Genomic DNA, 15,459 nt, shown 5'->3' with positions numbered 1-15,459 from the left:
CCAAAAAACCCTGAGCAACTCATATCTCTGTGTTTCCTAAGCAGAGAGCCTCTTGAGGGCTTCTAATATTTGGGGTCCTTGGGCCATTCACAGTGATCCTGAGCTTGAACGTAGGTAGATGTAGGGGAAGATGAAGACACTGCCTTTGTGTTTCTCCCTACTTCCTGTGGACTGTGCCGTGAGGAACTGGGAGTTGTCTTGGGGTACACTCTTTGTTCGATGGGTCTTGATTGTGTCGGCCTCTTCCATTGAGCTAGAGATGCTGGTCCTAGGGATGTGGGGAACCAAGCACTTTTGAGCTGTTGGTAGAAACTGTGGAGAATGAGTCAGATACTTGCCTCATTTCCTGTCCCCTCGAACGTAGGTAAGGGCTGTGAATCAGAAAAAATCTCGAGCTGCTTTTGAAGTCTTACAGAGCTTTATTACCTACCCTTCATCCTCGTCCTCATTTGGTTAGGCCTTTGTTTTTTTTCTGGTGCACTTTTCGGCAGATAAGATTTGCCTTCCTGGCTGTGATTCGTATCTGTTTCCATTTTAGGCAGTGCTGATGCAGTCCCGGGAGCAGGTTTCGGAAGAGCTGGTGAGGTTACAGAAAGATAATGACAGTCTTCAGGGAAAGCACAGCTTGCATGTGTCATTACAGCAGGCGGAAGACTTCATTCTCCCGGACACCATAGAGGTAACTCACTTTCTATGTGATGAAAAATGTAAACAGGGACATTCGCTGAAATAATTTTGTAGGTAAGTACATTTTCTGAAATAGCTGCAAAATTATTTTTTAAAACAGGCTTTACTGAGGTGTAATTCAGGAGTTCCCGTTGCGGTAACGAATCCGACTAGGATCCATGAGGATGCCTGTTTGATCCCCGGCCTCTCTCAGTGAGTTAAAGGGTCCGGCATTGCTGTGAGCTGTGGTGTAGGCCAGCAGCTGTAGCTCCGATTTGACCCCCAGCCTGGGAACTTCCATATGCCACCCCCTCAGCCCTAAAAAGAAAAAAAAAAGTATACAATTCAGTGGTTGTTAACATAGTCTCAGATGTGTAGCCATCACAATTTTAGTACATTTTCATCACCCCGAAGAGGTAATGGAACCTCTTACCCTTTATCTAACACTCCTGTAGCACAGCCCACGGCAAAGCCAGATACATAGCCTGCTGAGCGAGGCCAGGGATCGAACCTGTGTCCTCATGATTACTAGTCAGGTTTGTTACTGCTGTTCCCCACAATGGGAATGTTTTCTCACTTTTAAATTGTGTTCTTTGCTTTTTATTTTTTATTTTTTGAGTTATGAGGTTTTTTTGTTTTGTTTTGTTTTTTGCTTTTTGCTTTTTTTTTTTTTTTTTTTTTTTTTTTTTTGTCTTTTTGTTGTTGTTGTTGTTGCTATTTCTTGGGCCGCTCCCGCGGCATATGGAGTTTCCCAGGCTAGGGGTCTAATCGGAGCTGTAGCCACCGGCCTACGCCAGAGCCACAGCAACGCGGGATCCGAGCCGTGTCTGCAACCTACACCACAGCTCACGGCAACGCCGGATCGTTAACCCACTGAGCAAGGGCAGGGACCGAACCCACAACCTCATGGTTCCTAGTCGGATTCGTTAACCACTGCGCCACGACGGGAACTCCCTGCTTTTTGCTTTTTTTAGGGCCACATCTGCAGCATATGTAAGTTCCCAGGCTAAGTGTGGAATGGGAGCTACAGCTGCCAGCCTCTGCCACAGCCAGAGCAATGCTGGATACGTAACCCCTTGATCGAGGCCAGGGATCAAACCTGCATCCTTATGAGTACTAGTGAGTTTTGTTACCGCTGAGCCACAACGGAAACTCTTTGAGTTACGAGTTCTTTATATATTCTAGATACAAGTCCTTGTGTCAGGTAAATGATTTATAGATATTTCTTCCTATTCTGTAGATTGTCTTTTTCTTTCTTTTTTTTTTTTTGCTTTTTAGGGCCTCTCTTACGGCATATGGAGTTTCCTAGGCTAGGGGTCTAATCAGAGCTACAGCTGCCGGCCTACACCACAGCCACAGCAACCCCAGATCCGAGCTGCATCTGCAACCTACACCACAGCTCACAGCAACTCCGGATCCTTAACCCACTGAGCAAGGCCGGGGACCGAACCCGAAACCTCACAGTTCCTGGTCGGATTCGTTTCCGCTGTGCCACGACGGGAACTCCCAGATTATGTTTTTCTTTTTCTTGATGGTGTCCTTTGAAGCACAAAGGTCTTTATTTTGATAAAGAAAAGAAAATTTTTATTTTTTTCTTCTGTTGCTCATGCTCTCAGTGTCATATCTAAGAATCCTTTGCCAAATCGAAGGTATTATTCTTGCAGGACCAGATTGAGAATGTGCCAGAAATTACACATTTGCAGGGGCCGCCATGCTGGCTCCTTGTGAGGTTTGTTTTTCTGTGTAGCGCGCACGGGGTCTGCCACACTTGGCCTCCTTCTCTCTGCAAGTAACTTTTATGGCAGTTGGTCACTTCCTTTTTTTGTGCTTGGGTAAATCTGGCTGCAAAACCAGAAGTGTCCCTGAGGTATTCGTAATTGTCTCAGCTTTCTCCAGCTTTTGTAGTCATGCATTTTAAAACCTTTCAACGTAGAAAAAAATATCACCCTAGGCTAAATCCAAAGAAATACTCTAAATAGTAGAAGGAAAGATGAGATTTCTTAGAGCAATTTTTTTTTTCCTTTAATTTTAGAGCAGTTTTCAGAACAAAATAGAAAAATATTTCTCGAAAGATCTTCTTTTAAAAGAAAATTGTAATTGTTAAAGAAGTCGCACATTAAGAGTGTCCTGTTCCTCTGAGTCACAGTTTTCCCAGATCTCACCCTGCAGATTCAACCTCTGCAGTTTGCTCGTCATTCTTTTTTCCTATATGGATAATTGACATGCCCTTCGTTTTCATTTACTGGTTTACACAGTCTTCGTTGCTTTTTAGCTCCCCGCCCTCCCTCATCGTGTGGTCTGAGCTCAGGTTATACCGACACTCAGGGGAGCTCTCTCCTTCTGAACTGGTGGCTGATCTGGGCAAAGAGAACGTTTGGAGGGCCTGTCTCTGGCCGTCAGCATGCCATTTTCCACCTCTGTTAAACGTCATCTCTTTCGGCAGGAAATAATCCTCTCTTCCATGTCCAGGAGACTTTTTACACTTAGATTAAAATTAAAAAACCCAGAGTTCCCCGTCGTGGCGCAGTGGAAGAGAACCTGACTAGGGACCATGGGGTTGCAGGTTTGATTGCTGGCCTCGCTCAGTGGGTGTAGGTCACAGATGCAGCTTGGATCTGAAGTTGCTGTGTCCGTGGTGTAGGCCGGCAACTGTAGCTCCAATTTGACCCCTAGCCTGGGCGCGGCCCAAAACAGCAAAAACAAAAACAAAAACAACCCAGTATTATTTGAGGGTTATAACCAGTCCAGCCCATAATCCTTGATTCTGAGAGCTGCTTCAGTAATAAATCTTATGAAATGTTTTTTGTTACAGTTTTTCAGTTCCTATTTTAAAATTCTGTTCTTTAATCTATATGCATTTGGTGGTTATTTAAGAGTCTCGGTTTTTACTTGAGAGCTGCTTTAGTTTGTAATTGGGAGGATTTTTAAAAGAAGACAACTACAATTTAGGAAAAAAATAAAACAGATTTAAATTGAATTTATTCTAGCAAAACAGCCATCACCTTAGAAAAGCCATTCTTTACCATAATTGCCCCTGGCCCAAGAGTACTTTGCTTGTGGCAGATGTTCAATAAGTATTTGAATGAGAAAGTAAGGAAATTTTTGTCCTCTTGGAGTTCGCACTTGCTTCTGCGTCTCAGTCTTTGTGGTCCTCATTCACTAACTCCTCTCAAGTAATCATGCAAGTGTCTAGGCCGTTCATAGTGAATCCCACATTGCAAGTCAATTAACATTTTAGTTTTTCTGTTTCTGAAGAGTTTTGAGGAAAAACATGTATTTCTCAATACACATGTTTTGGTTGGCAATATTTTATTTCTGTAGCATACTGAGTATTAACTTGGCCTGGCACCTGCCCCTTGAAGCTAAGAGTGGGTTGGAGTTCAAAGTCTTAAGTTTTGAACTGTCTAAAAAAAAAATCTGAAATTCTGGTTACAGAAAATCTTTAGTTTTTCTTGTTTATGTTCTTTCATCCTTTTAAGCCCAGTAACCATTTGTTCCTTGAATTCAGGCGCTCCGGGAGTTGGTATTAAAATACCGAGAGAACATTGTTCACGTGCGGACAGCAGCCGATCACATGGAGGAGAAGCTGAAGGCTGAAATACTTTTCCTGAAAGAGCAGATTCAAGCCGAACAATGTTTAAAAGAGAACCTCGAAGAAACTCTGCAGCTAGAAATAGAAAACTGCAAGGAAGAAATAGGTGAAAATAAAAGTGATGTAGTTTAGAATTGGAAGCACTAAATAAGACTTTTTTCTGGTTGTAAGAAATACAGTCATGGAATATGGAAAACAGAAAGGACAGGACTAAGTAAGGCCTCATCTTTTTCCAAATGTTTTAATACATCCAGTGATTAGGAGTAACAACAACAAAACCAAAGCCTGACTTTGTGGTCAGTTGCTTTTAATAGGACACTCGGTGCCTGAAGCCAGACCCCTGGGGAGGGAGTAGGAGCAGACAGGGGGCGTTTCCTTGGAGGCCTTGGAAGTATTGACCAAGTCCCCCGTCCCCACCCCCCAGAGTTAGGTGTAGGTTCTGATGCAGACGTGGTGTTTGTTCCTGTGAACTCTGGCTTTACCGCCGCAGCTCATTTTGAGAAAGGGGTGTTGGTTCCCCCTCCCTCACCCCACGCACCACGTGACGCCCCTCATTGTGTGAGATGAAGTTAGGGTAGAAGACACGTCTTAAGAAAAAAATTTAAACGCTAACGTGTTGTCTCCTTTTTTCCTTCTAGCTTCCATTTCCAGCTTAAAAGCTGAATTAGAAAGAATAAAAGTAGAAAAAGGACAGGTGAGTTGCATGAGTTTCCAACTGGTTCTGTCAGCAGCCAGTGGTTATTTACTGAATCCTGCTGTGCCAGACTCAAGGTGTGAAAAAGATAGTGAGGACTAGACCCACCTTTAAGGAACTGCTGGGGAAGATACAGTGGTGTATGGACACCGTGACGGTGGCGCCCTCCGTGAGAGTCTGTTCTGTGTTTCCTGGGGGAGATACAGGGACATCTAAGAGGTCGCTTGGCCTGGAGCTTCGGCTGCGGTAGGAAGACAGGCAAGGCGTGGTGGTGACGGGATACGTACTTAACGCGACAGTGGACAGAACAGACCCGCTTACAAACCGGAGGTGCTGTTTTCGCGCTGCCTTAGTCGTCTTTTCTTAGACAACACGAACACCTTTGGGTGGAGGAGCCCTTCGGCGCCAGGCCTTGTTGTTCAGGCCTCAGGGACCTTTGCCCCCACCCTGCGTCCCTCCCACACGCCTGCCTGCACTTCTGACCTCTCCCTCCAGCCTCACGTCCCGATGTGCCATCTCTCCAGCCCTTAACTCCCTGCGTTCATCTCAGAACCTCATTTGGACCTTCAGTTCCCTGAACGGTTCCTTTTCGCCTGGTTTTATCAGTTTCCTCTGGGCTTTGCTTTCTTGGCTTCTGCGCTCCTCCGGCCCGGCCTGCCTCTTCGGCCAGTCTCCCAACACCTCTAAGTCCTCTGATTCCTTGTCCATGTGCTGCCCTCAGTGGAGACCACCCGACCTTGGATTAACCCCGGTGTCCTCCTCTGCCTCTGCCCCAGGCTGCTGGGGCCCCTGGAATGAGGAGCCCTGACGCTCTCACTGTCACCGGCTCCTTCCTTTGTCCTCAGTTGCTCCCTCCCATTCCTATTCCTCTCAGCGAAGATTCAGTCACCACTCACCGCACCGCCCCCTGGTGGCACGTGATGGCTTTGCGCCCCTGTCGCAGCTGGACCACCTTCAGCTTCTTGGCTCCTTATTTACATTTTCTCTTTTCTTCCAACGTTCTTTCTGGCTTTGGACGCCGCACTCGTGCTTTGACTTGAATCCCTCCTGTCTCTCCCTGGCATCCTCTCTGTCTTCCCCTCCAGTGCAGGCCTTGAACTTTGACCTTTTCATTGGTCTTTTCCATTGTGCAGAAACATGCCCAGAGGTCTGGTAGGAGGGCGAAAGTTTCTCTTTGGATTGCACTTGTCTTTACAGCTACCGATCTTTATTCTTTTTTCTTTTTTGTCTGTCTTTTTTTTTTTTTTTTTTGGTGTCTTTTTGCCTTTTTCTAGGGCTGCTCCTGCGGCATATGGAGGTTCTCAGGCTAGGGGTCCAATCGGAGCTGTAGCCGCCGGCCTACACCACAGCCACAGCAACGGGGGATCCAAGCTGCATCTGCAACCTACACCACAGCTCACGGCAACGCCGGATCCTTAACCCACTGAGCAAGGCCAGGGATCAAACCAGCAACCTCATGGTTCCTAGTCGGATTCATTAACCACTATGCCACGACTGGAACTCCCTTTTTGTCCTTTTTAGGGCTGCTCCCTCGGCATATGGCAGTTCCCAGGCTAGGGGTTTAATTGTAGCTATAACCGCCAGCCTACACCACAGCTCACGGCATTGCAGGATCCTTAACCCACTGAGCGGCCAGGGATCAAACCTGCAACCTCATGGTTCCTAGTCAGATTCGTTTCTGCTGCACCATGACGCAAATTCCTCCTTCTTCTTTTTAATACCCAAGGTCCTTGAAAGAGTCCTCTCCCAGTCACTGTGACCTCCCAGTCACTCCTCAGCCCCCTGCTGTCTCCACGGCGCTATCAGGGCTGCAGTGGCAGAAGCTGCCAGTGTTCTGAGGTGTCCTGTCTTTCCCCTCCCACTGTCCCCGTTCGAGTTCAGACTTCACTTGCTCACCTGCTTGTTGTAACAGCGACTTCTCCTCCTGCCTCCAAAATGAATCCCCTTCCAATTCATCTTCACACTGCAGCCAGGGTGATCTTTAAAAATTACAAACTTGGAGTTCCTGTCGTGGCTCAGTGGTTAACGCATCCGACTAGGAACCATGAGGTTGCGGGTTCGATCCCTGGCCTCGCTCAGGGGTTAAGGATCCGGCATTGCCGTGAGCTGTGGCCTCGCTCAGGGGTTAAGGATCCGGCATTGCCGTGAGCTGTGGCCTCGCTCAGGGGTTAAGGATCCGGCATTGCCGTGAGCTGTGGTGTAGGTCACAGACACGGCTCGGATCCTGAGTTGCTGTGGCTCTGGCATAGGCCGGAGGCTACAGCTTCAATTAGACCCCTAGCCTGGGAACATCCATATGCCGCGGGTGCGCCCTAAAAAAGACAAAAAAATTACGGACTCGACTATGAGCCAGTCTGGTTTAAGACCCTTCAGTAGGTCCCTTTATCTGTATTCCTGAGCCCGCTAGGGTCTCCTGCCTCATCCCTGCCCCTCTGGGCTCAGCCTCCAGGGCCCAGCAGTCTGTGCTGTAATGTAGCAAGAACCCAGCACAGTTCCTTAATGCATTTTTTTACACGTCATTAACTCCCTCTTTTTGGAATAGTTCTCTCCACCTTCTGCCTACCACTCTTCCTTCCCCTGTTAAATTCTCTGTCTTTTAAAGGTCAGACGTCATCTCTTCAAGGAAGCCCTTCCCAGCTTTTCAGGCAGAATCAAATGCTTCTTCATCCATGTTCATGTTCCATGGTTACTTATACGCCTGCCTCCTGAGTTTTACATCCCCAGGCCTTAGAATATAGCAGGTGCTTATTGTTTTTTTTTTTTTTTTTGAACACTGGATATATTTAATTTTATTTCTTTCATCTTATTTTGTTTGCTGTTTTTCTTTTTTTGAATTGTTTCTAAAATTTTTTATTATAGTTGATTTACAATGTTCTGCCATATTTTTGCTGTATAGCAAAGGGACCCAGTTATACAAGGTGCTCAGTGTTTAATAAAAGAAAGAATAGGTCTTGAAAAACAAATAGAAAATCCCCAGGTATCAAAGGTAAGAAGAGGAGTCCAAGCATAGCCAGTATCCAAGGCCTAGGAGGATGAGAGCTTGGGTATAACTCCAGGCTTCAGGCTCCTCCAGGCAGGAGTTCAGCTTTTTCCTTCTTAATTTCACAGCTGGAGTCCACTTTAAGAGAGAAGTCTCAACATCTTGAGAGCCTTCAGGAAATGAAAATCACTTTGGAAGAACAGTTAAAGAAAGAAACTGCTGCTAAGGTGATATTTTTAGTGGTAGTTTAATAAAGAAGCGGTGCAAGAAATGCGTGATCCCATCTTCCCTGTTTTTTGTTTTTGTTTTTTTAAAGCAGTGCTGCTTTGAATAGCGCCACCTTCTGAGTGTTGGCAAACTAAATGGAATGAGTTGATCTCTGTAGAGCTGGGTCCGGTCTGCACTCTTTCTCAGCTCTGGAGGTGTCATAGGCCTGTCTGGCTTTTTAGGGAGTGAGCTAAAGGCCATGAAGCACACTTGGCACTGCCATAGCCAGAGGCACAGCTTTGGAAGTGTCATCCCGTTTGACTGATTTATCATATATTGCATTGAACCATCCTTGCTGCCTAAATTTTGATAAGTCCTGAGTCCTGTTAGCATGAATTGTGTGGGACTAACTGGGGGAAGTTTCCTAGAAATGGTCCCAGTGGGCTGTGTGGTCCAGACCTTTAAGTGCAGAGGTGTTGTGTGCCTGCTGTCTGATAGCTCCTTGTTTTTAGAAAGGCTTCCAGGGGGTCCTGCTGAAGAGTTTTCTGGTTGTGGTTGTCAGAGGAAACCCCTAAAGCTTCTCCCCTTGTTGCTGTGATCGCTGCTGATCTTAGAGCAGCGGCTTGTTGAATAATCACTGCCCCCGGGCTGCTGGGGGCGAGGGGCAGCGTGCAGCACTTTCACGTATTCTTATTTTGGCTCTAATCCTCTATTCATTTTAGGACCTTGGGTGCATAGCTTAGGTGGCTGGCACCCTTGCCCTGTGAGGATGAAGGGAGACCGAGGGGACCAGGGACAGTGCTGGGCACCGCCTTTCCCCTGCAGCTGTAGGGAATGACAGTGCCCAGATTTCCCGAGTGATTCTGACCCGTGGCTCTGCAGCATCAATCCTCACTCAGGGCTTGTGTTTTTCAGGTTACTGTTGAACAGCTAATGTTTGAAGAGAAGAACAAAGCTCAGAGGTTGCAGACAGAACTAGATGTCAGTGAACAAGTCCAGAGAGACTTTGTGAAGCTTTCCCAGACCCTTCAGGTGAGGCATTTGGGGACCCCCTCGACAGAGCACTAGGGAGGCGCTCTAGGGGTTCTTGGTACACAGAGTTTGCCAGTCCCTGGCTGGACCACTGCAGTAGCTGGAGGGTTAGACTGTGGCTGCCGGCCGTGCCCCAGCCCCAGATACCTGCTTGGCTGTGGCTCTTTCTTGCTGGTCCTTAGGGGTCTAGTCCTTAGCACACTCACCATGTAAGACCCTTCCCAGCCAGGCCTTTGGTTTCCTTGCCCACATGACCATGCACGTGTGGTTCATCCCTCTGCCTTACATTTTGTTTTATGTGTGATTTTTTTTTTTTTTTTTTTTAAACTACTTGTGCTTCCTTGCCCACAGCATGGTGCTCCCTCTGGAAGCACCCTTGTCTCATCACCCCTTTGCTCCTTTCCTTCAAGGCCCTGCTTAGCTTTGCCCTCCCCGTGCAGCCCTTTCCAGCTCTGTATAAGCGTGCTTTTCCCCCGCTGAACTGTGGATTCTCCCGAGGTCAGGAATCTGAGTCTCATTGACCTCCACAGTCCCAGCACCTTACTTACACTGGGTCTGTTACACGGCACCTTGTGGGAGTTCTTTTTTCAATTCAGTTGTTCTGGCTGCCTCCTTTCTTTGAAGGGACTCTTCTCTGGTGAGTTAATCTCCATTTCACCTAAACCAGAAAATCTAGAAAGGAAGCACCTGCACTTACCTCACTGCCGTATTTTTCTAGGTGCAATTAGAGCGGATCCGGCAAGCAGACTCCTTGGAGAGAATCCGGGCCATTCTGAATGATACCAAACTGACAGACATTAACCAGCTCCCTGAGACATGACACCCTCATGGCAGGACTCTAGCCTGCACTTTGGGTTTTTAACTCATCTTTAGAGCAACATTAATTATTATTTAACTCTTAACTGAAGAAGTCACACTCAAGGAAGACTGGAGAAATGCTTGATTCTAGTGGGCGAAGACTGCAGCACAGGAACAGCAAACAGCCGGGGTAATCTGCGGCAAAAAGACCTTCCAAATGGGAACACTGACCAGACTCCAGACTGGATTCCAGCAGGTGTGGGGTCAGATTTGGTGATGGAGAAAGTGCTGTTTCCTTGCCTGCTTTATCCAACATTTCCCTACCCTAAAGCACCATCCCAGTAGTGTTTGGAATGACATTTCATGTTCATAGCTGTTGGAAGAGAGATTTTTTTTCTGTTGTCTAGAGTTCATCAGTAACAGTATTCAGCTAGCAGGCGAGAGGTATAGTATGCCGTATGAATATTTTATATTAAAATATGAAGGTTGAGCGCAGGTCATTGGAGTGACTGTGCTTCCTAGCTCAGTGTGTTTTTTAAAAAACCATTTTATCTTGTGTTGGAGGACCTTAAATGCTATTGAAACCTGCCTGAGAACCGTAACAAGATGCTGGCAAAAAAAACAAAAAACAAAAAACCCAGTTCCTTTGGATTGGAGCTTAATTATGAGAATTTGAAAACTTGGCTGGGGCTGTATATATTGGAAGTCGAGGTTAAAGGAAAGCACAAGAGACTGTTGGGAAGCACTTTTTCTGCTACCTGGGTAAATTCTGGGTAAATTTCGTGGGCCCACAGGTACCAGGGTCAAGCGGAACTGGCACCGTCTACTTTTTTGAGAACTGTTTTAGTTTAGCTATCGGATCAGTGGAAAAAATACTAATAAAAACAGCTGTCTGACGACATCTAGTATAAGTTTGTAAGTCTGCTGCTTGTTTTCAATTTGAATCAGTGGGCCTTAGTACTGTTTGTTTCAAGAAGTGTCAAATACAGACATGGTGATCACTTGGTTTGGCAGATACCGATTTTGTATTTTCCTTTCCTCATTTAGACCTGGAGTATGATGATGCTTATGGTGAAGTTGGGGAAAACGCAGTTAGTTCATCAGTTTGGAAACCTGCTTTGTCATTTCTGTGCAGTTCGATTCCTCTCGGGCGTGGGGAAGGTGTCAGTGGACAGGTGGTCTTCGCGTAGCCTGGTGAAGTGTTGCAGAGGCACGGGGACGGAGTCACGTGCACTCTACCTGCAGTGCTGGCGGCCGTGGAAGGCTACACTGTTTAACTCATCATACAGATGGCTCAGAAGTAAAATTGTTGTTTTCAAATAGTTTTTGTGATTGGTGTTGTGTGACAGCAGAGGATGTGAAGGAACCAGATGGGAATTAAGTGGACTGAGTAGATTCTGTGGCTTCACAGTGAACTGTCTTTGTTATCAATGAAGTCGTAATGGACTAGCCCTAAAGAGCTTTAGTTCTGTCTTCCATAGGACAAGATAAGGACGACATACCTCATTCCTTGGGCTATTGCTGTAGTCACACATTCATGATTATGAATTTGAAAGTAAATACTAATTATGGAAATAGTGCTATAGGTTTGCCATGCATGAAACACGATTTTAATTGGTTTAAAGTCCCTTCGTATCAAGTGCTCCTTGATTTCCTTTAAAGGAAAACATACATGTTCCTTGAGTTATAGGACATTTTATTAATTCCAAAAAACGCAATCACTTTAAATTATGTAAGTATAAGATTAGTCCCTTGGATAAATGCCAAGCTAATTTGTTTCATATTATTAAAATTTTGGCACTGTAGGAGATCCCAGGTGGCTCAGCAGATGAAGGATCCGCATTGTCACTGCTGTGGCTCTGGTTGCTGCCGTGGCATGGGTTCAATCCCTGGCCCGGGAACTTCCACATGCCACAGGCATAGCCAAAAAAGAAAAAAATCTGGCACTGTAAATCCAGATGGATAAGTCATAATTTTCCTGAATGAACTGAACTACAGCTTCCAGGGAACTGCCTGGTGGAGACTGAGCTCCGTGCTGATGATTTTCTCCATGAGATGGTAGCAGATCAATTAAATCACAATTACGGAACTGTCAGCAGTCTCTACAGTGGCAGATGCCACTGTTGGAAAAATATCCTAGAAAAACCCAAACTGAGACTCTAGGTTTTGTTAACAATCCATTTCTTTTGTATGAAACACTTCTCTAAACTGGATTTTCTGTATCAGCGGGAAACGTATTTAGAAGGCAGGGTTTAGCCCTTCAAGAAAAAAGATGAGCTGGGTCTCACGAGTGCTCCTGTGCTTGTATTCCGTCTGTGTACACGTGTTCTTGCGCATGTCTAACCTGATTGACCTCTTACCTGTAACCTACCTTGCTTCCATGTGGCTTTTAATTGGCAGTCGCTCAAGCCATTTCTAGGCAGATACGGTATTACCTTTCAGAACTCAGTGACAGGTACAGAAACATGACCTACAGCTGAAGGACAGAACCATCCACCGTACACCAGGCTATTAGTTCCTCCCTTTGAGGGCCTCCACGTGCACCTCGTACCCTCCATGGCGTATACTGGGACACAGCGCTGGCTTAAGGTTTCAGACTCAGCTCTGAAAGGTAATACTGCCTGTCGAGGAAGTGAGCCAGCAGTGGCCTTGCAACTGTGGATCCTGAGTGCTGCTCTGAGCAGATTTCAGGTATAACCATTTGTTAACTGTACTGAAGGCGTGTCCTTAAGAAAGTGTTCAAATTAAAAAAGCTGCTGCCTCTAGTGTACTGTGTGGCCTTTTCCTTTGAATCCTGTGGCTTTGTCCCTAGGACAGAGTCATATTAGTAAAATTTCTGGTGCTGCTACTTAAAAATGAGTGCAGTTTTTATTCTTGCTCCAATGTGGAGAAAACTCAGGAGGGTTCACGGAGGGCTGGCAGTGTGCAGCTGAAAGTCTCAGGCCTTCTTCCCCTCCTACTACTAGGCCCTTGCTGAATACAGTCCTAGACCTGACCATGCATAAATCACATTCCAATTTTTAAATAAAAGCATTTATTCAATAATTATAAAATGAGTATAAAAAGTGATGAACACCCACACCAAAGCTCATCCAAAATGTGTCTTTATAAATTAGATAATGCTGCTTTTCATCTTACACTGAGTTTAAGCCTTCACTTGTGTTAACTGCAGGGATGAACCTGTTCCTGGTGGCATCAGAAGTTTACATGATTTCGGATGTCGTTGATTTGCTTCACCATTTCTCTTATGTGCTCACCCCTGTAAAATCATAACGTTACTCGCTTTGGGGAAAGCACTGAATAAGCCATTAATATTGATTCTTATGTTGAGATAGCTTAGAAGTGCTCTGCTAAAATGACTGGCTTAAGGTTTCCGACGGGTAGGGACGTAATTCACGGAAGGCCAGCAGCAGCAAGTACGGTCGTGCAGCTGCTAGAAGCAGTTTGGAGCCCATTCACTGGGGAACGCCTGGACCACACACCCAAATTCTACTACAAGACAGACATCCTTTCTGACCCTTCCACCATCCTCTCCTAAGTCCTTATCCATCTTATGCTTCCCGTCCCCGTACTTACTTGACATGCACATATCAAGTGATCTGAACTGGGCAAAAAGAAAGGCTGATTCTGGCAGGTCGCAAGGGAAAAAGTACCCGGCAGTGACAGCTGGCCGGTAGTGCTACTTACTCCTCCTTTAGGATGGACTGGATGCACTTCCGCTGGTAGGCACTGAGAGTGATGGTGGGCTTTTGAGGACTTAGTACCTTTTCCATCTTTCGTTGTTGATAGTCTTTTTTCATGGTAACCTTAAGTATTAAAGAGAACAGATACTTTAGCTAGGGTTTGCCATACATGTTCATAGTATCTACTTGAGCCTATTCTTTTTACATTTTATAAAATTGTTTTCTGTAAAAGGAACACTTCAATTTAAAAAGTGCCAAAGGTAGCCACCTTGGGTCCATCCCTACCTGTCGGATGGCATTGCCCAAATGCCGAAGTTGATCAGGTATCAGCTGTAATTCTTTCTTCATGTCTCTCTCACTGTCAGAGAGAACTGGGAGCTGAGAGTGAAAACTGTGAAGTACTTTCTTCATCCTTTAGAAAAGGTGAGCAAACATCTCGGCTTCAGATCGTGGCTCCTTAGCAGGAACATGATGCTGACCAAAGCTCCTCATTCGGGACCGTGGTGTCTCTGAAGGAGGCCCCCATAGGACGGGTGTGGGGGAAGCACCACCGCGCCACCCCCCGCAAGGATACTTCAGAGGGAGGACCGCACGCTCTCAGGACCCGAGCACTTACCACTCGTGGTGCCTGCTCGGGAACTCAGCGTGGCAAGCCCACTGACCTGTTCATGATATCTTCTTGTTTCTCTTTGGCTTCCTCGTATTTGTCAGCTAAGCGCTCAGCCATTTCCCGTAGACTTTTCCTAGTGGCATAAAAAATGGATGGTGACGCCAACTAAGCTGGTTCTGTATCTCAGAGCAAGATACGGTTCCAGTCTGACTCAGCTGTTCCCCACCCCGAGCTCTGGCACGTACCTCTCCTCTCGACAATAACTGAGATCTTCGAGTTGTTTCCTTTTTTGGTCACATAACAGTTTGACCCTTGAAGAACAAAAGGCAATTTAATCAGAAGCCGGTCTTGGCCGTGATACAGCGTCAGTCACCAGCCAGAGCCTGACCGGTGAGTGAACAAAGGCCGTCCTACCTCCGCTGAATCTCCTCCTTCGCCAGGTCCTGCTTAAGAATGTACTGTTCCCTGAACACCTGGGTGGCTCTGCTGATGAGCTGAAGACATTCTTCAGGAGGAGGAGCCGTATCTTTCTCAGACGATCTTTTAAAAAAAAAATCCTACCATCATTTCCTTAGCTGAGTCAAACAACTGAAAACTCAGACATTGCCACTTTTTAACCTGTCCTGATTATCCTTCTCCAGCGCCTCCACACCTCTAGTCTCCCTTCCTAATTACATACGCCCTTTCTCCCAACTTCAACACAGTAAAAAGTATACGAAATGAAAAAGCTGAGGACAGAGAGGATGAACAGTATATGAAAACAGAAGGGAGCCAGTTTTAAACACCTAAATGCCCCAAATCCCGTACTTCAGAAATGCTGGATTTGCAACACTACGTTGCAAAATGCTTCTAATATGTTTTTCAAAAGAATCCGGGGTTTCAGCCAGAATGCGGAGGGGAGACTCTGCAACCTCCACATCATCTCGGGTACAAAGCAGGGGAGGAGACGCTGAATGGACTGTGCTTCTGCAAAATAAATAAAGTTTATTACCATGGAGTTACTTGCTGTCAGCATTAGAGAAGAGCATAAGTTACATTTATCCAGAATTCTGAGACTATAAGAAACTACAAAGTGTTACAAATAAACTCACTGGCAATTTCAGAAAGCTTGAATCAAAGACTGCAAACTTCAACAGAATGCTAAGTCGGTGACTGGGCAATAATTCAAATCTGGGAGTTTGTTAAAACAGCAACATT

General features: G+C 45.9%; 2 protein-coding genes across 29 annotated transcripts in view; one reads left to right on the top strand and one right to left on the bottom strand.

Annotated features, from left to right (window-relative positions):
• The window catches only part of RABEP1 (rabaptin, RAB GTPase binding effector protein 1), a 265,849-nt gene extending 253,115 nt beyond the window's left edge, over nt 1-12,734 (top strand). For 11 of the 25 annotated variants that reach the window (XM_084985855.1, XM_021067731.2, XM_084985859.1 and 8 more), the window contains 6 exons: nt 539-679; nt 4,175-4,364; nt 4,897-4,952; nt 8,061-8,159; nt 9,055-9,171; nt 9,890-12,734. In XM_084985855.1, the coding sequence (XP_084841981.1) occupies nt 539-679; nt 4,175-4,364; nt 4,897-4,952; nt 8,061-8,159; nt 9,055-9,171; nt 9,890-9,991 (705 nt within the window). In that variant the 3' untranslated portion in view covers nt 9,992-12,734. Of the gene's footprint in view, nt 1-538; nt 824-1,583; nt 1,690-1,992; nt 2,726-4,174; nt 4,365-4,896; nt 6,332-7,144; nt 8,160-9,054; nt 9,172-9,889 lie in introns of those variants that run through there. The other 14 variants (XR_014821746.1, XR_014821744.1, XR_014821734.1 and 11 more) reach the window with 9 other exon arrangements.
• Nucleotides 12,735-12,986: 252 nt separating this feature from the next.
• NUP88 (nucleoporin 88) overlaps nt 12,987-15,459 on the bottom strand; it is a 38,776-nt gene continuing 36,303 nt past the window's right edge. For 2 of the 4 annotated variants that reach the window (XM_021067743.2, XM_021067744.2), the window contains exons 11-17: nt 15,070-15,228; nt 14,677-14,802; nt 14,508-14,573; nt 14,315-14,395; nt 13,938-14,064; nt 13,657-13,775; nt 12,987-13,228 (exon numbers count right to left, since the gene is read on the bottom strand). In XM_021067743.2, coding sequence (XP_020923402.1) covers nt 13,165-13,228; nt 13,657-13,775; nt 13,938-14,064; nt 14,315-14,395; nt 14,508-14,573; nt 14,677-14,802; nt 15,070-15,228 — 742 coding nt within the window. In that variant the 3' untranslated portion in view covers nt 12,987-13,164. Of the gene's footprint in view, nt 13,229-13,656; nt 13,776-13,937; nt 14,162-14,268; nt 14,396-14,507; nt 14,574-14,676; nt 14,803-15,069; nt 15,229-15,459 lie in introns of those variants that run through there. The other 2 variants (XR_014821752.1, XR_014821753.1) reach the window with 2 other exon arrangements.

The sequence above is a fragment of the Sus scrofa genome, chromosome 12 (genome assembly GCF_054392235.1).
Source record: "Sus scrofa isolate SSC_HxYL_T2T_F1_AM1 chromosome 12, Sscrofa_HxYL_maternal_Yorkshire_Landrace_v2.0, whole genome shotgun sequence".
Taxonomy (NCBI): Eukaryota; Metazoa; Chordata; class Mammalia; order Artiodactyla; family Suidae; genus Sus; species Sus scrofa.
The sequence above is the reverse complement of the archived record's forward strand: the minus strand, read 5'-3'. Positions and strand labels throughout refer to the sequence as shown.